At 42.4% G+C, this 26,757-nt stretch overlaps 1 protein-coding gene across 9 annotated transcripts in view; it reads left to right on the plus strand.

Moving 5' to 3' along the window:
• LOC101749023 (ligand of Numb protein X 2) overlaps positions 1-26,757 on the plus strand; it is a 58,416-nt gene that overhangs the window by 13,890 nt on the left and 17,769 nt on the right. Inside the window, exons 2-7 of one of the 9 annotated variants that reach the window (XM_040703957.2) lie at positions 478-4,983; positions 9,910-10,077; positions 11,301-11,470; positions 17,553-17,725; positions 17,797-18,317; positions 26,387-26,622. In XM_040703957.2, the coding sequence (XP_040559891.1) occupies positions 17,917-18,317; positions 26,387-26,622 (637 nt within the window). In that variant the 5' untranslated portion in view covers positions 478-4,983; positions 9,910-10,077; positions 11,301-11,470; positions 17,553-17,725; positions 17,797-17,916. Of the gene's footprint in view, positions 1-477; positions 8,415-9,909; positions 10,078-11,300; positions 11,471-17,552; positions 17,726-17,796; positions 18,318-26,386; positions 26,623-26,757 lie in introns of those variants that run through there. The other 8 variants (XM_046909942.1, XM_015278832.4, XM_025146839.3 and 5 more) reach the window with 8 other exon arrangements.

Raw genomic sequence — 26,757 nt, forward strand, 5'->3', positions numbered from 1 at the left:
ATTTCCCTTATGTTTGTAAGCTACCCTTAGATACTGGGAGGCCTCAGTGAGGTCTCCCCACAGCCTTCTCTTTTCCAGGCTGAACAAGCCCAGTTCCTTCAGGAAATGGTATTGTTAATGCTCATTTTTCTTGTAAAATTTAAATAAGGTTGGCTGCTAGGAATGATAATGAAATACATTTTACTTGTAAGCTAACTTTTTAAAATAGCAAAAAAATAGCTTTTCTGAGTTAAATTGTTGAATATATATGGTGAGCTTTATTGTTGTGACAGTTATCTAAAGAGTTGTAAATCCCTTGATTTAAGTTACTTCTCTGTGCCGCAACCTAATGGAAGCAGAAACAAATCTAGGAGAAACAGTTATTTCCACTGCATAAGACTTATTTTGCCTGTGTGAGATGTAAAATGAACTTCTTTTCTTTATGTATTTCGATAACTTAAAAACTTGCCTTCTTGCATCCATCCTTCATTTCCATAGAAATGTGTTCAGAGTTCACCAGGAGGCAAGAGCGAGGACTTTAGTGGTTGACTTCCCCTTCACGCTGCCTGTTGAGATAATAAGTGGCAGTTCCACAGATGAGCCTCCAAACACCACAGCTCCAGCACTTAACATCTACGTGGCAGAGAGCTTGGGAGAAATAGGTATCCTTTAATTTCTTTAAAAATTAAACAACTTGATCAGTACAGGAATTTCTGAAGGCGGGTTTTGAGGATGTTCAGTGTCTGTAGTTACATTTCTACTTTTGTCAATTGTAAGTTTTGATAATCTGTAAGAATCAGAGCTCCCCTGTACTGTTATGGACTACCTTTTCCTTTTTCTCTGTCCCACAGCCCAGTTGACTTTTGATGGCTTACACTAACCATGTGGCTCTTTGAGACTCTTTTCCAGTGGAATATGACACTTAGAACTAATATTTTATGGTTAAGCCTTCCACTAGCTCTGTTCTAATATTTATAATCTCGTTTACTTGGCATGGTGAAATCTGTGTGCCATGGCAGCTTACTCCAGGTGAGACTGCATAGGAAACTTTGAGTGCAGTTGTTGGTGAGGAATGTCATCAATACAGAACAGTTAAGGTTGGAAGAGATCATGTAGTCTGATTATTGACCCATTACCACCACGCCCACCAAACAAAGTTCTTTTAAGGAGCTCTGAAGCATCATTTTCTTCCAAAATTTCTTAGCAGCATGGAAGAAAGCAGGCAATTCTGATAAAGTTTACTGCAGTAGTAAATGGTGGGAACAAGTCAGCAATATTGTGCAGTCCAGATCATTTTGGAAGCTGCAGGCTGTTGAATCATGTATTACAATTTAAGCTGTATATTCTCTCCAGCGTTCAGAAGCAGAAAATCTAAACCATTTTTACAGGCTGAATAAATACATCCTGAAAACATGCAGGAGTCATCAGAATTAACCACTGGAAAACAGCTCCATGTTCAATTCCATGGTAAGGTGCCTGCCAGTCCTCAGAGGAAGGAGGAAAGAGTGAGGGAGCATGGGCAGCCCCTGTGACCTGCAGGTTTGGTGGGAGCACTTTTGGAGTTAACACTTGAAAACTGGGAAGACTTAGAAAAGACTCAGAAAAATGAATAGGCTGCCTTACGGTGTTTATTTAAGAATCCTCCTTTCCTCCTCTAATTAGTAAATAAACCGTGGTGTGTAGTAGTAATGGAGGGTTTCACACTTCAAAGGGCTGTTTAGGGGTATTTGGGACAGGCAGCGAATGTGGCTAGGTAGGCCTGACTGTGGTCTGCTGCAGCTTGAGCAAATATCCTAACTCTGAAGAATGAGAAACTCTCAGGAAAAATTAGCACAAATAGCTAATACCAAATAGTAAAGATCTCTGTTAGATGAAGAATTGTAGAAATGTATATTTAATGTGTGCAAGCTCACAAGCTCACGGCTTCAGTTTGATACATCCCACAGCCATACTGCTGGGATCAGCACTTAATGGCATAATATGTATTATGAGACACTTTTCCTGTGGCAGATGGACAAAGAGCCAATGCCACATGTGTGTCATCCCAGGGACAGGTGGAACTGGCAATCTCAGACTGTTTTACGAGGCAGCTGCTTACATATATCCTTGCATACCAGGGCTGCTGGGGGGTCAGGCCCTTGCAGCTTGTTCTGTGGTGTGCTGCAAGTGAAGGCTTTTAGTCTGTGGATCCACTGAATCTCTACAGTTTGTTTTTCTTGTTAAAATTATATATGCTGCAAAACAGGTACGAATGTCTGGTTTCCCTGCATCCATTGGATAGGGAGATGGACAGCTTATAAATTCAGTTGTTACTACTTTGTATTCAGTCAAGTAGACTTTGATGGTTATAAAGAAACAGCACAAAGTCATCTTGAGTTTTGTGAGTGCTAGCAGGAATACAAATTCAGCATATCCCTAAAAAAATTTTTAAAAAAAGAGAGAAAAGAGAAAGGCTTTCATGTATTTTGTTACATTATTTTCCTAGCTCAATAAAAGCTGCTCCTTTTCACCCTTAATAAAGGATGTAGCAGCAAAAGGGAAGCTTTCCCACGTGAAGAAAAAGATTGAGGATTGCAAAGTGAGTATACAGGATCTTCAACAGAAATACTTCTTGGGGCTTATAGAGGATCCCATTGTATGAAAGTGAGAGAACCACAGGTATAAACTAAATCCCTTCATTAGGCAATATTTTGTTTGAAGTGCATACCAGTATTTTTTTTCCCTCTCTTCTGTGCTCTTGGGGGGAGCTAGTGCTGTTGGTTTCAGACCAGGAACGACTCTATTTTGGTATTTCCTACTCATTCAGGGTGAGATATGTGCCACAAACAAATATCTTTGGATGAGCTCCGTATTTCCATACATAAACTGAGGAAAAACAGCCCATCAAGAGTTCATAAAAGGTTAAGACCTTCATAGTTGCTAGTGACTTTGAGCTTCTTAGGTAAAGGCATTAAATGAGTGGAATATGTTGAGGATGTGTCTTGCGTGTTGTGTTGTTCCCTCACTCTTACAAAGTTAGAATGTAATGAGTTCAAAACATTTTTCCTCATAATTATGCACAGTGTAGAGCAGCACAATTGCTCAGCTAAATAAACAGGAACTTTTTCAATTATAAGGTGCCATTACCTTTGTGAGTTCTTGTCACTTATGAAATCAGCGGGTGGTTAATTAAATTGCTCCTTTGGACTCTTCTAAAGGCTGTGCATTAATTATGTTTTGGTGATGGTGTGCACATTTCTCAACTTTTTAATGAGGGTAAAAGTTGTTTACCTCTTTGTTAGGAAATAAGGTTGAGATTAATACAGGATTTTAAATAAAATATTGCTAGATATTTATTAGGACACTAAATGCTGTGATCATGTGATGAGCTTGCTTGAAATCAAGTCTGAATTTCCTTGACTGCAACACATTGTGAAATGTACCAAATCTGTGTGATGAACTCCACGTTGATGGAGGAATAAGTTCATGCTCTTGAAAGGATGTGCTGCCCTAAACGGGACCAGTCCAAATCCAAACCCAATGTCTGAGAGCTCTGGCAAACGCTCCCTGAGCTCCGGCACTTGGGGCCGTGCCCACTGCCCTGGGCAGGCTGTTCCATGCCCACCGCCCTCTGGTGCAGACCCTTTCCCTCACCCCCAGCCGCCCCTCCCCTGACGCAGCTCCATGCCGTTCCCTCGGGCCCTGTCGCTGTCACAGAGAGCAGAGCTCAGCGCTGCCCCTCCGCTCCCTGTGAGGAGCCGCAGCCGCCATCAGGCCTCCCCTCGGCCTGCCCTGCTCCGGGCTGAGCACAACGGGGGCCTCAGCCGCTCCTCATGTCTTTTCCCCATTTCCCCATCCCGCAATTGTTTTGTTGGAGTTTCTTTTGTCTTTTTGGTATTTTTCTTCACTTAGTGACGCTTGCATGCTAAAGAAAGCCACACGTAGGTGCAGCGTAGGTGTGCTAACGAATGTTTTTTCCCAGATTAGTTCATATTGGTTCCCCTGATGAAACAGTGTATTGCTGTCAAATACTCAAAACCAGACAAAACCCCTTTAGCCTAGGGTAAGTATCAGTGAGGCCATCGTTTAAGCACCTTTGTCATTAACAGACATGAAAAGCATCTGTAGCACTTCCCAGGTCTTTGAAGTACAGCTGCAGGTTTTACCTCACAGGAGGGAGGGAATGGCCCTCACTTCTCATTTGTCCCACTGGGCTGTTGGCCCCACTGGGAGCTGACTGCTGTAGCAAAAGAAACGTTATTCTTCTTTATGCTCTTTATCCCACCTCATTTGTTTAAAACCATATCAAGCCAAAAAGAGCCAAGAAAAGTACTCGAGGAAGAGGAGATAGGAAAAGAATGTTGTATCATCTGATCTGTTGGCTTATTTATTTATTTATTTATTTATTTATTTGGAAAGGCCGTGACTGGAATAGGGTTTGCATAAGGTTTGCAGCACATGGCAGCATGACAGAGAGCTGAGATGTCCTGTGTGTGCGGTAAAGCTGCTCTGCTGTACGCACGGAGTTACTGCAACTATTTCTGTGTGACACCCGCTCGTGTTCCCCGGGCGTGCTTAAAACATGAAAGCACCAGATCCGGTAGCCCTGCTTCGTTATGCATTCAGGAGAAATCGCTGACGACATTTTAGCCCGCAGTTAATGTTAATGTTAGGTTTTGCGTTTGAGAAGGACGCAGCGTAAGAGCGGCAGTGGATCCTTGGCTGCCGTCGGTGTTCCCCGAGCCCCAGCTACCCACGTGAGATTGGGAATCAGATGAATTTACTGCTGTAAGTAAAGCAAACCCTGTGGGATGCTGCAGCAGCTACGGGAGGGGCTGGCCCTGTTTTAATTGCCTACTGGTGAATCAGTTCAGTTGTGTACGGCAGCACGCCGAGAACCTTTTTCCTTGAAGTTCTCCGCTGTCATGTGATAGACACCTCCTCCTCCATGAGAACAGCAGCGTGTTCTCCTTGCCCTGCGTGCTGGGCTGCCTCCTCTCCTCCTCTCAATCTGGGAATGAAAGGGTAAGAAGCAGCGAGGAGGCAACGGGCTGCCGCGGGCTTTGGGATGGGTGTTCGGTGCCAGCTGCCCGGGGGCTCACAGGGAATTGGAGCTGGGTGATGAGGGCTCTGCCTCAGAGAGATGCGGGCTGGACCCTCCGGGAGAGCTGCGAACACGAAATGCAGGAAACCCCTTAATTCAGCCTGTTTTGAGTGGGTAGGTGATTCTAACCCGAAGCGTGAAGAGGCTTAAATTAGATGGGTTGTGCTTTCTGTTTCTTGTTGTTTTTTTTCTTTTAATGTTTCTCTTTCTGAGGGTATTTCCTAAATTACGTGGTTCTCTGATAAATGAATTGAACAGGTTGATGTTTTGTAAAATGATTTGTGTATGAATCGTGTTCTGGAAATATTTGAGAATCCTAGCTCTGCTCGGTTGTAAAATCCAAGTTTAAAAACGCATTTCATTAATTGCAAGAGGTTTCTGACATCTTTTTACTGAGAAAAACATAAATAAAATGAAGTGTTTGTGCAGAGGTTAGCAGAGGTCAGCGTACATTCTGGCTGAAATTAAAACAAGTTCCTCCTCTCACAGCTGTCTGTATTGTTTGTAAGTGCATTAGATGGATACTGAGAGCATGGCTGGGAAATAAGCTTTTAAATGTGAAAGCTCTTTGGTCTCCTAGGATACCTATGTAGTAAGAGTTGTACTGTTATCCATAAGGTTTTCCCATAGACGTGATAGAGACCCTGTTAAACTTGTACCTGGCCTTTATGGCCACCTTGCAAAGAAGGTTCCTGATTTCATTGTGCTCTGTGTAGTGCATGCATGCTCTGAGAAATGGGTCCTCAGGTAAAGACTTCTTTCAAAGCAAAAGGAGCGAGATGCTTATAAAAATAAAATAAGAAATGAAAGATCACTCATGCTTCTGTTTTCTTTTTATTAATCCTGTTTGCTTTTCAGAATGCTTTGATAGGAAAAACAAAAGTTAAGAGCTATTGCATGGGTAGGTATTTTGAAGTGACCGTATGTAATGTTTTCGAGTGGAACTGCTTGTCTCAGGCAAATAATTCCTGTTTCATTGCTTTTCTGGGAGCTGGGGAGGGTAAGGAGGGAGAAAATGGAGAGCAAGTGAGGTGCCAGCTCTGGCTGCTGGGAGGTTTTCTGGTTTAAGATCTGAAAGTGTTGGAGATGTCCAGCAGTTTTGTCAAGGTCTTATATTTTTGTTGCATGCTTTGACCCTGCTGGCATCCCAGCAGGCGTGCCTTTCTCCAAATCCAGTATTAAAAATAAATAAATCCATCTTCTGTGGCCTATGGGAAAGTTGCAGTGTTTTATTTTCATTTAACTGGTGAAAAATGGAAGACTCTCCGTGAACCCTTTTAGGTTCAGATTTACTTCCACTTATGTCTAATAGGAAGCGTTGGCTGAAGCCAAAGCAGCAGAATGTGATCCAAAAACGAAATAAGTATCAATTCAGATTTTAAACTTAGTGAAAATCTCACGTTCAGGTAAATCAGCTTGTGAGGACAAATTGTAGATCTCGGTTCACATATCTCTGGTTCCAGAGTTCATGAGGGGAAACATATGCAAATTATTTCCCTTAGCCAAAGTATGCTCTATTACTGCACTGAGTTTCTAGGGTAACTTCTAGGTTCTGTGAAGGATTTTGCCATTTCTGTCTTAAAATTGTTCAGCTCTTTTCCTCAGATGTTTTCGTTACAGCAGCCTCCATTCAGTACACGAAGGCAGACTAGTTGCCTGGGAACTTGTTTCTCTCTTCTTATTCCATATGATTAATAAGAGGCAGTGTTGTTTGTAGCAGTTAACTGCTTTTACATTAAGGTGTTTCCTTTGAATGAAAATCTAATTGCGTTCTTGACTGTATTTCTGGCTTTCAGGTTACACACAGAATGAAGGCTCCTAATTATCCTATAGCCCACCTTCTGGTTCTTTAGATTCCAATTTGAATGATTAACTTTAAATATTAAACAGCTGTTTACAGAAATGTAAACATTTCTTTTTCCTGACCCATCAGTGTGTCTGTATGGAAGCTATTAACAGTAGAGCAGACTGGTAGGTTATTTGTTCTGTGGGAGATTTTTGTTTGTTTTGATGGTTTTCTTGCATGAATTCCCTTGCACTTCTCTTAGTGCAAGCATAATGCACTAGCACCCCTAGTTATTCTCTCTGGTGACTTCCAGGTGAAGGTGACATGGGGTGGAATCTTTCTGACCTACTGGACTGTTCCTGTAGCACCCTAGGCTGTCCTGAATCTGGTACCAGGTTGGAGTCATTTCTGACAAGATCTGGAATCTGAACTAGAGTTTTGAGGATCAACTTCTTACTGATGCCCTGCTTTGTATATTATTCTGCTCGTTGGAGCACGGAAATTTGGAAGTTTGCTATTTCCCAGAATCATGGAATCACACAGGTTGGAAAAGATCACCAAGTCCAACCATCAGCCTTACCTACTGAGTCCCATTACTACACCGTGTCCCTTAGTACCACAACTACACATTTCATGAATACTTCCAGGGATGGTGACTGCACCACTGCCCTGGGCAACCTGTTCCAATGCTTGGGAGCATTTCCAAATTCACCATCACATTAAGCCAACCTGGTGCTATTAACACATCTGCTACCATTGCTGCTGCTGTTCTGAGAAGCAGGCTGGTGTCTGCAGCAGGGCTGGGCGGCATGTGGCATTTCTAGGTCTCATCATCTGAATGCACGGGGCTGCTTCCTTTTCATGGCGAGAGTTTGATTTCTCCCATGTGGATATCGGTCTTTATCTCACAAAGAAATAGTTCTCATTCAGGTTTGTACAATTCATAGTGCAGAATTAGCTTTGCTATGGCTTCTCGGATGGTGTAGCAAGAAAAGGATTTGTGAATTTAAAAAAATGTTTTGTTTGAGTGTCTAGCATAAAACATGTGAAAACATTTAGCATGAGCTGGGAGTAACAAAGAATTATGGAAATACACGAGAGTTTGAATTTTTATTTCCTAGAATCTAACCTAACTTGTTGAGAAGTGCTTGGCTTGAAGAATGAGTGCTGTGGTTATGGAATGCAAAGTGGGTAGGTACTCCCGAGGCTGAATCACTCGTCTCTTAAAGACCTTTTTCCAAAAGCAATGGTAATGAAATAATATCCCTCAAAGTAAGACTGGTATGTTAAGAGCTGGTTCTTAAGGCTTGAATACATAGAATAAATGAGGAAGTGAAAACTCTATCAACCTCCACAGAATCTCAAATGCAAAGTTTCGGCATGCTGAGATTGGGCAGTGGCAGGAGGAGGAGGCTGGCTCCTGCCCAAGGTGACATACTGCTGTCAGCCTCTTGCTGGAGCCATTTTGGCCACGGTCAGAAAACCAGTGCCTGAAGTTAGGCTTCGGAGTGCCTTCCTTCCCCACTGTCTTCCCAAAATGTGGTGAACCAGAATTTCCTATTTGAAGTAAGTGCCTTCTGTATGTTCTGCAAGTTAATGATTAGGTATCTGAGAGCTTCTATTTTTCTTTCGTAATACCAGGCCTTCTTTTTGTAATGACTTAGCCGTAGTTTGGTGGACAAGCAATTGGAAACCTTTGCTGCTGGGTAGCCTTCCCCTCATTGCTTTTAGGATGAGCGCCCTGCTCTGAGCACTTCTTTTACTGGGTGACTTTCTTCTGGTTTATTTCTTTGTGTATCTAAATACCTAATTTCTATAAATGGCTTCCAGTTTGCGTAGGTGCCACCTATTGTTTGTCTCTAGTGTCACTTTTTCCTTTGATTTTATTGTAGTTTGCATTACTCAGAAGGCAGCGATTTTGATTTGTCTGCCTTTGTTTAAGAATCTTATTTTTTTCTGTTTAATGAGCCTAGAAAGAAAGTGAGCAGTTCAGCACCAGCTCCTCCATGTCATTCTTGTTGTAAGGGAGAAGCAGAAGATTGTTGTCAAATATTTAGCCCATCGCTCATAGCAGAACTGTTGGGCTGCTGTAGGATGCTAATACTGTGCGTCTTTGCTAACACGTTCCCTTGAGTCTTGAAGGACTGTTTTCCAGCAGTTCTCCCACTGAAGCAGTTTCTTCCCAAGAATGCCGTAACAGGGAAGGTGCTGCAGCAGCCAAACTGTACCTCAGGCACATGCATGGAAGCACTATTGTAAAAGCCTCTCTATTTGATTGGTGCTGAAATCTGGTTTATATGCATATGTGCGTGTAATATACATGTGTGTGCATTTGTATGTAGTCAGCCAAGCGAATAGGGAAAGAAACTGAAATAAACAGCTTGCAAACATAGTTAAGGAATAGAGAGATGCTTTAGGAAAAATGTGGATTTCTGGTTTGGGGTTGTTTGTTCGGGTTGTTTTTTTTTTTTGGTTGTTTGTTTTCTCATTCTGTAAATGCTATCCCTGTTTATCTTTGTGGCTGTGGAATTACAGGGACTGAAGCAGAGATGCATGCTTTTAGTTTGACTAAAAAACAAGCGCAGTGTTGTCTTTGCTTGCCTGTTCTTTGTCACATTTATTTGTATAACCAGACTTGACTTCACAGGGGCAGCTCAGCATCCAGTCCTCTCTCTGAAACCTGTCTGAAGGCCTCGAGTCAAGTTCTAGCCCAACATGTATGCAAAGAGCTGTTTAAATACAAAATATTTAAATGTTGTTGTTTAAGATCATAATTGAGACTACAAGTTCTGTATCTAACATGCTGTTGTTATGTAAATTCTGGTTATGCACAGAGCCAGTTATTTGCAGTGTCTGGGTGCAGAGTGCATGTACCTGAGGTCTGATACGTGCATGTCTAGAGAGCTGAAGCAGAAGGTCCCACTTGGGGGCTTTTATTTTCTGACGGATGTCCTGTAAAATGTTATGGGAATGTTTTGAATAAATATTGGAGAGCATGAGAGTAAGTCCTGCAACAAAGCTGGGTGGGACAACTGAGACTGAAGATACCCTCTTTGCTCAGATCCATAGGTGCAGGTGTCCTCAGCAGAGCTAAACCCACAGGCAGTCATCGCCTTAAGGATCTGAGAGTCCAACAGCCAGCCTTAGTGGTGGACTTATTCAAGTGATATCTGGTCCATGGCATCCTCAGCTTCACCACGGCACACCAAAGCACAGCACTGCTCTCAGGGTAGGTGGTGGCTCTCAGGGGCAAGTGGGGATGTTTTTTACGTGAAGCAGGCTCTTTGTTGGCAGTACCCATGCCAAGAAGCGGCAACGTCTCCTGGCTAATTGTGCCTGTCTGGGAAGCTTGACTTGAATGCTGCTTTGAATATTTTGGCTGTGACTTCAGGAGGTTGTTTTTTTCCTTCTATTTTGAAGAGCTGCCCCATGCTTATGCAGTGATGTTTTGTTACAAGGGAGCACGGGTGGAGGCCAGACGCCAGGCAGACTGGTCTGGGTGATGCTGTGGCTCAGGCAATTATGCTGGACGTTCCTTTCTGTCCAGACTGCCCTCTGCACTTTCTCATGGACCTGCTGTGGGACCTCTCCACTCCACCATGCTCTTTTCGCCCCTTCCCCTCTTTGCTTGTATGACTGCCGTGATCTAAGCACTTGTACTTTTACTGGGCAACTTTCTTCTAGTTTATTTTTTTGAGTATATAAATACCTAATACCTGTTCAGTAGGGAGGACCTTCATTTTTTAAATATTTGGCTGAGGTGAAGGCTGATGTGGTAGCAATGTAGTTTAATTTGCAGAATAATTCTCCATCTATCACAGGGGCCATGGCTGGCAAGGGGCACCAGATGTGGCATGTCACACATGATGGAGAACAGAAGAGATGGGGCTGGTGTTTCTCTGAAAATAGTTCGTCCACCAGCATAATCACCCCAACAGCTTTTATCCCTCTGTCCTCCCATGAACCCCTGGCTTGTCTTTGCCATCAAAGCCATTCTGAGAGCAATCGAAGAATGTTGCTGTCTCCTTGATTTTTTCCTCATTCACGCCCGTAGTGATTAGGGTTTATTATACAGATGAGCAGCAGGAAAGCAGGGAATGGGAATATGGCTCACCTCTTCCTTCTTTATTTTCTTTGAACTGCATCAGCTCCTTAAAATTCTTGCTAATCAAATCAAATTGTATCTGTGCACAGCCAGGAACCAGCTATGTTTAATCTAGTTAAGTGTTTTCTGTTCATCCGTGGAAGTCCTCGTTTCAGGGCAAAGAGCACAGGGGAGGGCTCTGCAGAAGGTTTAGCATCTTGATCGACAGCTTTCTGCTGCTTTCATCTCTCCAACAGAAAGGGTAGCACATATGTCAGGGGCTGTAGGACAGATTGCACTGCAGAAAAGAGCCATACTGGTGGAGCAAATGCTTTACTCTTTCTTGCCTTTCTCCTCTGCCCCATAAGCAAGAAGAAAGCCTTCTGATTGACTACTTGCAGTTAACCGTTGACTGTTGGAGTACTTCTGTCACTGCCAGTGGATGTAAGAACCCACCTGTTACAGCAGTGGTAACCAAATACTGCTCTTGCTATGTTCTTTGCTTGGAAGGGAAATCTGTCTTGAGCTCTACTGCCAGGTAAGCGTGTGTCATTTCCACTTTTGTTTCACTTTGCTGCTTCTCGTTTATTTTTCACCAGATCCCACAGGGGATGTGGGGCCTTGGGGAGGTGTGGTGCAGAATCAGGCCTGCAGGTTGCAAACATGTCATGCCCATGGCTGGTACAAGACCAGCTGAGAGCTGAGAAGGGTGAATCCCGGTGCCATGGGCAGCAGCGGCCAGCCCTGCCTATGGAGGAAGGAATGAACTTGATACCTTTCTCCTTCCAAGGGCCTTCAGAGCCCTGTTTTCTGAGTGTCAGACAGCACAGGGCTTCCTCTCCTGTAGCTTGGTTTATGCCTTTCACTTCTTTCTTTTTTCAGTGCTCCTCTTGTTCGGTATGAATATTCAAAGTTTGATCTGTTTTGGTCGGGTTTTTTTTTTTTTTTTTTTTTGATGTGTAGATGTATCTTCATTAAAGATTCATGTTCTTGTCTCTTTTTCATCTATTTTGAGGTGATGTATCTGATGTAGCCCTCTATTTGCTATAAAGAATAGATTTTTCATATGGTTACAATCCTCATCCTCCCTGTCTCGTTTGAGAATGATTTGACTAAACTGAAGCTATTTTAATCTCCCTGTCCCAAAATAGAAGCCATTCCATTTGTGCTGTAGAAAATGGCTGCGTGATGTTCTTTGCCTGCTTTGAGCAAAACCTTCTGGCTCCTTCTTTAATCTTTCAGAGCCGCTTCCTCCCATTTTGTCCAATAATCAGGGATCTCCACTTTTTGGAGCAGCGGTTTTGGGAGATGGGCATCACCAATGCACTGTCCAATGGAGAGATGGCCCCGTGCTTCCCAGAGCGCGTGGTTTCACCTCTCTTTACATCTTTATGTTCGTTACTGACATTGGTGCTTGGATCCCCAAAATCTCCTCAGTCAGTGGACGTGGCACAGGTGTCCCCGTGCTGGATGCCCTGCCTTGGCCCAAGCATCACAGCCCCTTGCAGCAGGTGCCCTGCCAAGAGCCACCCCTGCCGAAAGGAGCTGCTGTAATTAAAGCCCATCATTCCTGTTGCTGTGGCAACGCAGCACTCCACAAACACAGGTTCGTTTTCCCAAATGCTCCTTTTTTCGCCAGCTTTGAGCAAGGCTCTGTTGGTGGGGATGCTGTGCCAGCACCTGGCGTGGTGCAGGCACTTGGGCTGCGCAGGCATCGCCTCGGCTGAACAGAAAGACACACAAAGAGGAGACAAATGTGCCAGCAGACGATTGTACTGTAAGCCCGGCACTGCCTGATGGTGCTTCAGTTTTCTTCAGCCACAACTGGATTTAGTTTGATTATAAAAATTCTGGTCATTCTGTGGAATGACTTCAAAAATGTAGAAAACATAATCAGGATTCAGTGAAAGTGTTTCTGGTGCATTAAGAGAAATCCCTTCAAGTCTAATTCCTGTACTCATCCCATCTCCCTCTGTTTTCCTGACTTTGAGCTACCAGATGTCATCTTTTGACATTACGACATTCGGTTTTGTTTGTGTGTTCAAAAGAGTAGGAGTCAAGCAGGATTACTTTCTCACAGTCTTGCACTGGAGTCGAGTTGGCTTTTTGTATTGGACAGCAGCAGAGCCCTTAGACATCTGGATAATTAACATGGATGTTATGCAGTCGACACAAGTTGCTGGTTCTGCTCCGCTTGTTTGCTGTATGGCTTTAATCTTAAAACACAGATTGTATCTAATGAGCTAGGTTACGCTTTTTGGGAGATGTGGCATAACGCTTTTCCCCTCCAAGACTGCCTGCCAGATATTTATTCTCACCATGTTTTTTATTGCCGAGTTTCTGCTATCTTATGTTAGTCCACTCAAACTGTGGTCTGCTTTGAAAACAGTTCTGAATCATCAGTATGATGCTGTAATTCCCATGGAGGATACTGGACTGGGAACAAAGGACTAATTTTTCCTGTTATGATGTGGTTTAAAGCCATGAATGTGACCACTGTCTAGTTTCCCTCTCCCGTGGCTTGTGTTTATCTACTCCTGGCTGCTAAGGGATGCTCTTTACAGCTATAGCATTTGAGCAAGGGGAATTTACAAAACATGAGATCTTTTCCAGCTGGGGTGCCTTAGAAGTGGGGGTGTAGTGCAGCACCAAGAACAGGCTTCAGAAATCCTGCAAATTTGTAAATTAAGAAAATTTTCCTAAAACCCAGGGTGATGACCATGCTGCCATCCAGATTATTAATAGGGATATTGGAACAGTTATGTGGCAAGTACAAATCTGTCTGACCAGAAAAGGATGAACTCAGGGTCGTAGGAAGCCTTTCTAGTAGTGATAATTTTTATTCCATCCTGTTCTTTTTGTTTGTTTGGCTGTTTATCATGCCCATCCAGACGGAAGGAATAAACATCATGAAATGCAATGTAGGTATAAAGCCTGTCCTTTAATGCTTTTGGGAAAACGTGCCAAACTTCTCCAAAGAATATAGGGTGAGCCAGTAAATCAGACCTACGGGTAAATCAGGCCTATGAATAAGGCTGCCTCTTTCAATCTAAAATTGCTGTCATGCATGTTCTGCATAAAAAATACATTTAAAATGCACAGCTGGATGTCCAGTCTTGCTCGGTTCCCAAATGAAGTGTGATTTAAAACTGAAAGCAGGGCACTACCTGTGCTGTTATGCTGTAGTAATGAAGTCCCAGGTGAATTATTTTCTAGGGAATTGCTTGACTTGAAAACCAGTCCTGGCTGGCTCTTTTACCCTCCTCTTATTCTTTCCTTTTTTAAAAAATTCACACTATTTTCTCCTGTTTGCAGCTCTCCTGAGCTGAAACCATCCTGCGGAGCTGGGGATCTGCAGTGATATGAGAGACAGCAAACAATATAAGGAACGCATAAAGAGGAATGAAGTACTGTAATATAAATGGCAGGGCCCTGGTGCTGTGTATTTCAGGAGTATAGTACTTCTATGTCAGGGAAATTTAGACCCTGCCTGCTATCCTGATTGTTGTTTGGACTACGAATACTGTGCCTGTGGGCTTGGTAAATCAGCTGTGAGCTTTTGCACTGGGAACAGCCTGTGGAAAGCCTTGGCAGCTGTGGTATATAATCAATACAAATCCAGTGAATAATTCCCGTTATTGAATGTGCTTGCCCTAAATGCAAAGGCAGCAGACAGCGTTGCTAGACTGATGAAGTCTCTAGGTTTTCTTTTGTTTGGGGTGGCATGTGTGTTTGGTTTTGAGGTTTGGGGTTTCTTCAGACACTCTGTGTTGTAATAGGCCATCTGTTTCTTGCAGCGAGCCCTGCTGCAACACTTGTGCTGTTCAGGAGAAGAGAAATCAAGGCACAAGCAAAAGCTCGCAGGGGAGGATGAGCAGAACAGGTCTTTCCTTCAGAAAGGTTCTGCCGACAGAGTGGAAGCAGTCCTACACAATCAGGACATCTCTGAGCCACAGTCAAATGTTCTTATTTCAGAAGGCAGTGGCTTGGAGCTGTGGGTCTGTTTGTCATCCCCTTCTCACTGCAGCCTGCCCCACCACAGGAGGGCTGGCAGATCAGCTGCAGAAGTGCTCAGGTTAGCTCATATGATCTCTATTGATCCCTGGCAGCAGCAGCACTGGGACGCAGCTAGAAGTCACGTCAGCAGCCAACAGAAATAGATCTGGTTCAGCATGTCTGCCTGTGGCCCTGGCTGCCACTGCGTCCCATGAGCCCACCCTGACCGGTGTTCTGCTGTCCCACTCCAGCTTGTTCTGATGATATAAAAGATCACAGTGAATGCTGAGTGTCTCAGTAACTTACTTCAATTTTCATTCACAATCTCTAGAAAACTGTTCAAAAAGGATTTAATGACAACCTTCCAAAAGCCTGGTGCTGGAATCTTTGATTGCAGCAAGCACACCACAGGTATGTTTGCTGTTTGGCACTGCACGGTGCTCTGTAGAAGGCTGTGATGTGAGTAAACCACTTCACGGGGCAGAAGTGCTATAAGCCTGCTCCTTTTAAAAGGGGATCTACCCCAAAAGAGGATAGCTTTCCATTAGGTATGAGGAGGAAGTTCTTTACTGTGAGGGCAGCGAGCCCCTGCTACAGGTTGCGCAGAGAAGCTGTGGATGTCCCATCCATGAAGGCGTTCAAGGCCTTTCCTCACATTTCCATCCTACAGCAGGAGTTAGGGACTAGATGAAGTTTAAGGTCCCCTCCAACCCAAACTGTTTCGTGATTCTATGAATTTGAGGTACTTGCTGTTAGGAGTCTATAACTGGAGTGCACCTTCCAGGTGTAGAACTCTCTCCTTTCTTGGCATCTTGGTTACATGGAGAAGGAGGAGGAGTCCTAATTTTCATGAGTTGGAGCAGTTTGAACAATGCATTATTGTCCACATGTTTACACAACACACTGTCAGGAGGCTTTCTGCATACCCAGTCCCTCCATACTGGTCATGCTGCATGGCACCTGTGTGGCAAAATGGTTTGGTAAAGCCCTCAATCAATGCAGTGCTTTTCTAGAACGTGGAGCTGATTTCTTTTGAATCTCCCAAGGAAGAGCCATTAGGTGGGTCTCATTCCTTCTGTGTTTATCTTGGAGCAGGAGTGTGTGGTTAGAGAGCTGTGGTTTATGCATGAGGGCCCTATGTGCTGGGCTTCTTATCTGCTTGCCCGTCTGCATTTTTACATAATACATTTAAGGCTGGTTTTGAGTAATCTCTTTTGGGGTCTCATTTTGCATTTGTATTCTCCAGTAACTAAGAACTGCTGTGCTATTCCCTCCTGAAATCCTTTCCAGAAGGTGCACATTATCTGCTACAAGGCAGGGCAATGAAGAGCATCAATTTCCACAGCAGAATAGAATCCTGGATTACAAATTACTATTTAATCCTTTTTGCGTCAAAGGGTATAATAATCCTTGCAAAATGTGCTCTAAGTCTTATGCTTGGCTGTGTGAGGTTAAGAGGCAGAAACTGAAGCAGAAACTCTCTTAAAATGTAAGACAGTGAAATGCATGTGTTCCATGTAAATTTCAGAATGCATTTATGACTGCATTTCAACAGCTAAAAATAAAGATTATGGGCTAGTGCCTAAGCTAGTGGTTTTCATTTCACTGCATGTTTGCTACTTGTCTGTCAGGATACAGTCAGTCTCTCTCGTGAGTGCTGTGAATTTGTAATAAAGAATTCAGGCACAAAATAAGCATCGTTCTAATTTGATTTTTATGTTTGAATGAGATTATTTACCAGAACTAACTAATGAACGGGGCTGTTAACAGTGTGAGAAAGCTTATTTTGTTTCCTAAACCATCCTGCTGCAAGATTCAAAGTGTTATTTCACGTGGGAGAGAAAGATAAATAATCTTGGGAGGGTTAAGGATTTAGTGATTGAAACTGTAGACTGATGGCTGCAGTTTCCTGACCATGCAGCTATTTTAAGATGGGCAAATTTTAATAACTTATAAAGTTTAGGAAATAAATCCTATAGATTAGATCATAGAATCACAAGGTTGGAAAGGCCCTACAAGATCATCTGGTCCAACCATCCTCCCATTACTCGTGCTACCACAAGCCACTAAACCATATCTCGTAGCTCCTCATGCAGACAGTCCTCCAGAATCCTTTGACTGACAGGACTTTTGTCGCGCTGAGTATGCAAAACAGGTTAGTTGTTTGGAACCAGTGGCTTCATATGATTATTCTGTTGTCTGTTTTTATTTCTGGCTTCTATATTAAATCAAATGTGTCATACTATGGATAGAATCGGCCCCTCTTACTGTGTAGGAATTCACAGACAGAACCTGCAGTTAAAGGGTGGCACATACTCAATATTACTAATGGAAATAACGGAGCAAGCAATCATTTCTATTATTTTTAATATGAGGTATTTAGACCTTTAATGTGTAATATTCCACATTAATACATTAAAAAAAAACCCCAAACCCACAAAAGAAAGTGGGGCCAGATTGCTGAATAAAATCCTAATCGCATATTGAAGACCACATTTAATTACACGGGCACATAACCAGCGTTCCACTGTGGAGTGCCTTTGTGCGAGACGCTGACTGCGTGCATCTGGTGTGACACTGCATAATGTGCTGTCCTTGCTCTCAGCAAACTGCTTCTCTTGCAGGTGAAAACTGTGCTCTGGAGCAGCTGTTACAGAGCCGTGAAATGTTTCTCTCACGAAACGAACGGCGCTGGTGCATTTTTCATTGCTCTCTTCCGTGACAAAGCTACAGAAAACAAAAATGTTCTCCTAATGGAACTGTTGTACCTCAGTGGATTTTGGTAAACACAGAACAAGTCAGTAACTCCAACAAGAGCTTTCATACTTTGTGTCGCATCAATAATTTTTACTTCCTTATTTGTTGCAGAAAGTGACACTCGAGTGAAGAACGGAAGCCACCTTTTCAGAGGCTGCTTCCCTCTGGGGTTTGCAGGAGCAGACCATCCTATGAGGAGGAGGAGGACACCTCGGCGTTCCTAGCTGCACGATGGGGACGACAGGTGATGACATGGCTTTGGCGGAGCAGAACGCCTCCTTGAACCCCCTGTGCTTCGAGTGTGGCCAGCAGCACTGGACAAGAGAGAACCACCTGTACAACTACCAGAATGAAGTGGACGACGACTTGGTCTGCCACATTTGCCTTCAGCCCTTGTTGCAGCCATTGGACACTCCCTGCGGACACACTTTCTGCTACAAGTGCCTAAGGAACTTTCTGCAGGAGAAAGATTTCTGCCCGCTGGATCGAAAAAGACTCCATTTTAAACTCTGCAAAAAATCCAGCATTCTCGTTCATAAACTGTTAGACAAGTTACTTGTTTTGTGCCCCTTCTCATCGGTGTGTCAGGAAGTCATGCAGCGATGTGACCTGGCGGCACATCTCAAAAACAGGTGAGTTGTGCAGATGATGGAATTGGTAGACTAATCCTTACACACTGATTCGTATCTCAGGATAAAGTGGGGGGCAGAGGGAGGCGAGGGTTGGTGGTGGCTATGAAATCCACAGTACAGCGCTGTAGGGAATGATATTGAGCCCAGCCAGAGTGCTGAGTCCAGTCTTGGACACTGCACAGTGAGAATATCAGGGAACATGTGGAGAATCTTGGGAGGAACAAGGTGAGACAGCAGGAGTCTTGGAAAGGTGAAAGGAAATGGGGTTATTTAAGGTAGAGGAAAATAAAGACTGAGTAGTGAGGAGCGAAGCAAATGCAGACCATGGCTGCAAAGAGGAGGGAAGCATGGCAGTAAGAGCAAGGGAAATTTAGTTCAAATTTTAGGCAAAAAAAACCTTTCTAATGATCCAGTGCTGGTATAGATTTCTGGGTAGGATGGCTGTGTATTCTCAATTTTTCAGAAGTGTGCACAAATACGTTAAACCAACTTTTGTCAGGAATAGTTACAGCAGCATGATTCTTCCTTGAGATAGGCAGATGGGCAGGGTGCCTCTTGAGACTCCTGCAGGACCTATTCTGTTGTTTTTTGTTGTTCTGTTTTAAACCCATTCACAAGTTTAGGAGCTTATTCTGAACTGTTAATCATTTTATAGTTCATTTCTTTTATGCTTTCCTATCTAATCGTTTAAATAGTGACAGGAGGGCATGACAGAAAAAGAGGAAAGAAGATTATCAAGTTCAGATTAGGGTACTGTTTAATATTACGTAGACTGGTGCACTTCATTCTTCCAACAAAGAAAAGCATCCTTATTGTTGGAGGTACTTGCTATGTGAACATGTTTCATTCTTCTGTGTAAAGCATATCACTTATCTTAATGGACCAATATCAGGCATGTTCTGAGGGGTGCATTTAACTGCTTTGGTTTTCTCTGTAGTTTCAGAGGGTACCTCCAGTAAGCAAATATTTATTATTTTATTATATGAGCCATTAACAAAAGCTTGAGCATAACACTCATGTTAAAGCTAGAACGTGATGGAATTCATGAGTCAGAGCTAAAAGATTTTATGCACATCTAGACAAAGTAACACATTTTTAAACTGATTGGAGATCCAAGAAATTGCGAGACGAGTATAGCGGGGGATTACATTGAGAAGAAAACAATGCATTCAAAGGAAATGCCTCTGCTTTCAAAGGATCCTGTTCACATGAATTGCTTCTGATATCAGAAAATATTTCCTGTGTACAACTCAGTGTGATTGGTGCATTTTCACTTTCAATTCAGCTCACATACTGTGTTTCACTTGGAAAAGCCATGTTCATTTTGCAGAGGGAGGTTTCAGAAAAGCATATAACTCTCTATAAAAAGCATCAAAACCAGAAGAGTAAGCATTGTGCATCTCTGTTGCACGTAGACAAAATGTAAAAGAAACAGAACTCAGTGTGTGAGCATTTGTCAGCAGTGTTGGTAAAAACAAGCACATTGCCTGGTGACTCATAGCAAAAATGGATGGTACGTGGCCTAACTTTTCTTCTCATCAGTCACTGCGCTGAGATGAGAACTTTCTGTTTCCATCCCACGTTAATTTAATCACGGGTTTTGCTCTTACATGCTTTGTTTTATTTCAGTGTACTCTGGGTTTTTTAACCCAGAAAAAAAATCCATACTCTGGGTTTTTTAAACCAGCCTGAGCCTCAGAAGTTGCCTGTTTCATGTAGGGTGTTTCCTTGCTTGATAGGTCTCTGTGTTTGTCCTTGGACACCAACCCACCTTCATAGGCTTCAGAGCAGAGGCCCGGAGGGAGGAAAGCAGTGACTGCAAGGAGAGGTTTCCTCCCTCTGCTATCACTCTCCAAAGTACAGGTAGTGTTAGCTGTGGGCCTCCTTCTGCCCTCAGTCCTGTACAGCTTGTCCTACCTCCCTGGCCTCAGTGAGGCTTTGGGTGAACAGCAATAACAGCTGCAACATGCCCCAGCCCCTGTCGCAGGCAGGAGCTGCACCTCAGGCCTTGGTGCTAAGGAGGCTTGGGAGAGGTATGCTTTGTCCAGGTGCTGTTTCAGCGTAGTCCCTTCCATCTTGCTCTAAGTCCAGAAACTTGCAGAAGCTGAGAGGCTAAGAAGACCATGAACATGCAGCATCACTGCAGTCTGGGATGTGTGTGGAGTTGCCTGAGTTTTGGTGGTGTTTGTACCCACTGCATGGACGTGCACACATGCAGCATCCTTTTCAGGGAAGTACAGGCAACAATGAGTAGCCTTTCTTGTTCTTTGTTGTCCTTTTTTCCTTCTCTAAATCTCCACGTTTCCATGTTATCTTAGGCATGTTCATTTCTTCCAGGCAGATGACTTCTGATCTATATGATGACTTAGAGGGAGCTGGAGAGACAACCTGTTAGGTTTATAATCCTAATATTAATCTGATTGGATTTTGATAAGAGCCAAAATGCTAGTAAGATTCTTGCTGCATTTTCATTTTATCATCTGGTTTCTCACTGACATTTCCCTCAGCTTTTCAGTCCACTTTCCTTGACTGGTATCTTTCTGAGTGACGTTAGGTCAGTTTACAGCTTATTCGTATTTGGAACACTGTGTATGCTCCCTTCAGATATATATATGAAATACTCATTTTCCTAATGCATAAGATTATTATGAAATCTTAATGAGCTGAGTCACTGGCTTTTCCTGTTTGTCAGCTGGAAAAAAGCTTTCAGTTCAGAAAGCTGCTCATCTTGAATTCCTTCTGTTGTCTCAGGATGCCAGTGTGCATTTTGAGTACGTGGTGATTTTTGGTTTTCAATTAAGTTTATTTGCAAACATCTGAACACCTGCAAATTATCATTGCTGACATAAGAGATGTGTCATTTGAATTTGATTTTGTATGGATTAGTGAATCCAATAAAATGTTATTACTGATCATTAAATGTGGGAAAGAAATACATAATTCAGTGTTATTATAATTTTCAGTATAGATTAATATAAACGAGTCTCAGTAAGCACTTAAATAACTAGCTTATATTTTTAAGAAATGAAATCTGATTGGTTACTTTTGGAGGTTAAAAAACATTCTCACTCCAGTTTTCCAGGGTTATTACAGTCTACTCTCTTTGAGTGTAAAAGCTTGAGGACATGTCATAATATCCACCAGGCAACTTGGAATGCAAGGTTACAGCAAACTGCTCTGGAAATAAGAGGCGTGAGACAATAATTTGATTGCTTCATGATCACTAATTGCCCTCCGTGGTACCTTGATGCTTAAAGAAAATATTCTTGATTCATTAATCTTTCAGTTTTGTCAGATTCATTTGGGAAATGTGACTTTTGAAGTTGAATGTGATGTAATTTGCCTTAAAGGAAACAATGCACGAACAATGTCGGGCTGTACTGTTTTGCCCTGTCACTTGACTGGTAAGTGGCAGGTAAGAAAAATTGATAATGTTTAACAAAGTAGGTGCCAATTCCAGTTCTTAATATCACAGGCAATTTATCAGAACAAAATTCAAGGGAATTCATAGAGCTTTTTCCATTTGTGGTTTTGATTCCGTTAATTCTTCCGGATGAATCAGTTCTGAACAAAATGCATTCCATTGTACAACACAGTACAATACGATACAATACAAAACAGCATTCCTAAATTTGTACAACTTTTTAATAGGAGGGTTAAGATTCCCATTTATGCATTCGTTCTGAGACAGGCTTCAATTTTCTTCTCCTGTGTTCTGCTACAGTGGTTTAAGTTACCATTTTGGATGGAGGCATTTTACCAAATGTTTGCATGTTGAGGCCAACATCCAGGCCAGTTTTGTAGAAGGCTTCGTTTGAACTTAAAAAAGGATTATTTTTTCTGAAAAAGATGAAGAAAAGTTTGAACTATTCACTGTGTCTTGATCAGCATGCTTAATACACAAATTTAGAGTAAGAAGATTACATGAAAATCATTTGTATAAATAGAAAACCTTATCATTCAAAAGTTCGGAGATATCAATTATTTTGGTGTTTATTATAGTGCTTCTGAGCTATTTTTCTCATGCTAGCTGCCAGCGCTGTCCCTACATTTCTGTTTTTAACACCAAGCAGATTGAAGAGCATATGTAATATTTAGCCTTCTTCTGGGCTGTCTTTCCTTACACCTAAGTAGTAGACAAGCAGTGTATCCGGAGCTTCTCCATACGTACCCCATGGATTCTCTCCATTGCTGGAAAAGAGAAGGATCTGTCTGTGGTTGGTTTCTGCTCTGAGGCCACCTGGTTCCCTGTAGGCTCCTCAAGTCAAATATGCAACAAAAGCCCTCTTCTCTGTGTGTTTCCCTAGGTCTTAGTCTTTTTTGGTTCACAAGTCTAGTGCCTCCTTTCCTTTTTTTTTTTTGGTTTTTTCTTCCCTGGCAAAAGAAAAACAAAACCCAAACACTTAGCTTTCCAAAGAGCAACATGTTTTACTCTGAATTGCAGCTGTAAATCCTGCCAAAATCACTGTTTAAGGTCATTTTGTTGGCAAAGTTTTATGAGCAATACCACAGGCATTTCAGCTGCTTCTTTGCAGTCTTTGGAGAGCGATTTAGTGCAACTGTTTTGAGGCCATTTGGTGTGTTTGCTTTTATGGGACCTCTATGCTGGGCAGAAACTGATGGCCTAAGTTACAACGAAATCTTTCTTTTCAGTAGTCAGTGAGCAAATGTGTTTTTCAAGCCCCTACTGTTATTCCATGGAATACATTGTAAACTACATCTTAATTTTGTGTGAAAGCTCTTTTCTTTGCGGAGAGAGATTGCTGCTAGCATTCCAACAAGTCAGCTTTTAAATGAGACACCAACAGACTTGGCTGTTTAAAAAAATGAACTTTTTTTGTCTGTCTGATATTGATTAAAAGAGGTTCAAGGTAAAAATTACACTTTGTCAACATCCAGAACTGAGCTAAAGCCATTCCTGCTGCTGAGTGGAGGCGAAGAGGGAGCCAACAAGAAGCTCATTTTACATCCCAAGAACAACTGCCCTTCAAGTTTCCTGATAAATAGCATCACTGAGGTGCTTCAGCTGGTTGCTTCAGCATTTCTACTCCTAGGCATCTAGAATCATAAAGTAATCACTCACAAGTTTTAAATAAACAAGCATTGCTTTCTTCTCACTCTTAGTCAAATTGTTCTGACTTTGTAGGTAGATATGAAATGCCATTCCTGGAAGAGATATTTCAGTTTCAGGCTCTTATTTATGCAATTTGTTGTAGGAGAATCGGTTCCTGTATCCATAAAAAGAATCTTTGATGCTAGCTTTGAACCTGAGGCATCCATCTTTGTTCACAAAGTCGCTACAGGATTTTGTCCTAACTGCTCTTTACCTCAAACATTTGGCAAAAATAGTGTTAGTAAGTGTGCACCTTTAGAGATTTATTGGTGTTAACTGTTACAGCTGCTGTATGGTCTCACTGTTCGTGAATAATGCATTCCTACTGCTAATAAATATATTTTTGTGTTGCAAGTGGAGATGAAAAAGCATCAACTTCTGTGCTTGAATACCAACACTTGTTTTTGTTGCTTGGTGTAGATGGCATGTCATGTTTAAAGACCTAGCAATTGCCATGGTGTGACTTGATGTGTCCACTAGACAGCTACTTTTAAGGCCATGCGGTTCCACAGTACCAGGCTGAAAGTCTTAGTCCTCCAGAATCACCAACTTATTTGGGGAAGAAGGGGAGGAATCTAACAGAGTTAATTCTGTACTGTTTTCTTTTTTTTTTTTTTTTTTGTCTTGTTGCATAAAAGGGATTCTGTTGAGCTAAGTAGGTGTGCTCAGGATGTTCTTTACATTTCTTGCTGTTAGCCTTTGAAATGATAATGAAATATCATTGGCAAAAATAAACCCCAAATCTATTTATATTTCATATGACAGCTTTTATCAGCTGCCAGACAATGATGGGGGAATGTGCTATGTGAACAAGGGTGGGGAGAACCTGTCTGTAGTTTGGAAAGCTTTGACAGAAACAGGACACTTCCAAGGATGGGTTTGTTCTGTCCTGCCTTATTTATTTATTTATATTTATTTTTAAACAGCCCTCAAAAAAACCCATAGATTTCCAAGGTGAGTTTTGCCATCTACACCAAATCCCCCATAGTCCACAGGCCTTGTGAACAGGCTGCGTTAGGGCTGGCAGCGCTCTACTGTTTGGATGGAAGATGTGGTAGAAGAAAGTATGTTCACAGAAGCGGCCCAGTAAACTGGGCTCTGATCTTCCGTGGGACTGAAACATCATAGTGTGACAGTGTCAGTTTTGAGCAATTCACATCTTTACCTAAAATTAGCATTCTTGTAGCAGAGCTGTTCAGGGACAGTACAAACATGCAGCATAGGATGGCTTTGTCCTAAACTTGTCAGAGCTTGCAGCGAACAAGATGTTTCTGCAGGAGCCTTACTTCTTTACATGTTGCTCAAGAGGTGAATGATGTTGGAGTTTGTGCTTTTTTCGTTCAAGTAATTTTCATCTTTCATGCTTGCACTTTCTGAAGTTCAAAGAGCAAGATGTCCAGCAGGTGTGAAACTCGTTGTCTTGAGGAATGTATGTATGTGTATTTCACATTTTGGTTATTTCATTCTTCTAAACATATATCATAATACATGTATATGTATACGCGCACATATATTCACCTGTAAATATCTGTCTCAGTTTATGTATGTATAACTGCTGGAGTGGGGTGTTACAAAATCTACATGAGTGTTTATCGGAATTCCTCAGAGCTCAGTAGCTTTGTTAGCATTTCTTCAAAATCCCTCGTGTCAAAACAGTCTAACCCTACAATCACTACATCCTTTTCACAGAATATCAGCACATTTTGATTCTCAGGCCACCCCAGTCTAACCCCAGGATAGAACATCTAGACTTCTGATGTCTTCTACCCTGTAAACACATTCCTTATCCTTTTGCAGACATGAATAATTTCTTATTCTATTATAAAAACAGTCAAATTCCCAAACAAGGAGTCCTTTCAAGAACACAGTTCCATTTTTGTCTGACAGTGCTACAGTATAAACATGTTCGTGTGGTCAGCAGCTCCCAAAGCAGAAGCTTTAGGAAGGACATCAAATACTGTAAGACATGAAATATCAGAAGCTGGCAAAACTGTGTAACGCAACAAAAGTAAGCTTGATGTCCCCATCAATCATTTACAAACAGATGTAAGAGTGTTCAATAAATGAAGGCTTTCCATCAATTTGTAACATTGCAGCGCTTCTTTACAATAAACTGTTGTAGGGTTTTAAGCATAAGTGAAGAATCATTGCCTTAAAATAATGGGAACTTAGGAAAATCAGGTTACCATGGAAAGAACAGAATGCTGATGGGATATTGCTGCCTGGGGGAAAGCAAAAAAAAAATGAACATCCTTTGTGAAGTCAGGAATTAAAAAAAGTGGATGAGGAGAATGAAGCTACTGACTCAAGAGGTCATGAACAGAGAACTGTTACTTATGTTAAACTTTTCATGGAAACTCGTGGACAAGTGTAATGTTTTTCAGTATTTTAATACTTGGATGACAGTCTGAGGTAAACTTTTCATCTTTCTCTTTCTTTCCCAGGATGGCCCCAGGAAAATGTAATGCTTCTTTCTTGGCTTACTGGGGCCAAGCATGATAGCTCCAGTGGGTGCTCAGATGTGCCCTGTAACAAGGCTCCTACTCTCTGGGGTTTTGTGCTGAGCCTGTTCAATCTTTTTCAGGAAGGTTTATTTTCCAGAAACTGAAATATACGTAGTAAAAAAATTCCTCATTCAGAGTGAATCACAGCGCATTTAGTTCATGGCCAGGAAGCTACATAGGGGAGATTCTGCAAAGTAAGCAGTATCGTCTTGGTCTCTGTCCACTGACATGCGTTTTGGCCTTAAAATTATAGAATCATAGGTTGAAAGGGACCTTAAAGATCATCAAGCTCCAAATCCCTGCCACGGGCAGGATTGCCAGCCACTAGATCAATCCAGGTTAACATTTATGACTCATTTAAAGCCATGGCTTTGAGGAAGACTTATGTTGCTTGATGGAGAACTGGCACTGTGGTTCTTGCTGCAGATTTGATGTCCGTGTTTTCTCTGCAGGTGCCCTGGGGCCTCTCACCGAAGGGTTGCCCTGGAGAGGCGGAGAGCGAGCAAGCTGCAGGCCGAGGCTGAGGGTGAGGCTGGGCCTGGTGGGCCGGAGCATCCCAACAGCGTGTCCGTGGATGCAGAGCAGAGCATCGTGCCCGCCGAGCAGAGCTTTACTCCCGCACTGCCTGCTTGGGCAGATGAGCCTGGCATCGACAATCCCCCTTTTGAAGAGAACACAGGAGCAGACAGTATGTCCTCAGTTATCTTTTCAGATTGCTTATCAAGTGGAGGAGCAGTTATGGTGTCACAGCTTGTCTCTTTGGAAGACTGAATGCATGTTTGTTGGTTTTTTCTTTTTCTTTGCTCTTTTGCAAATGAATGCT

The sequence above is a fragment of the Gallus gallus genome, chromosome 1, assembly GCF_016699485.2.
Source record: "Gallus gallus isolate bGalGal1 chromosome 1, bGalGal1.mat.broiler.GRCg7b, whole genome shotgun sequence".
In the NCBI taxonomy this organism is placed as follows: domain Eukaryota; kingdom Metazoa; phylum Chordata; class Aves; order Galliformes; family Phasianidae; genus Gallus; species Gallus gallus.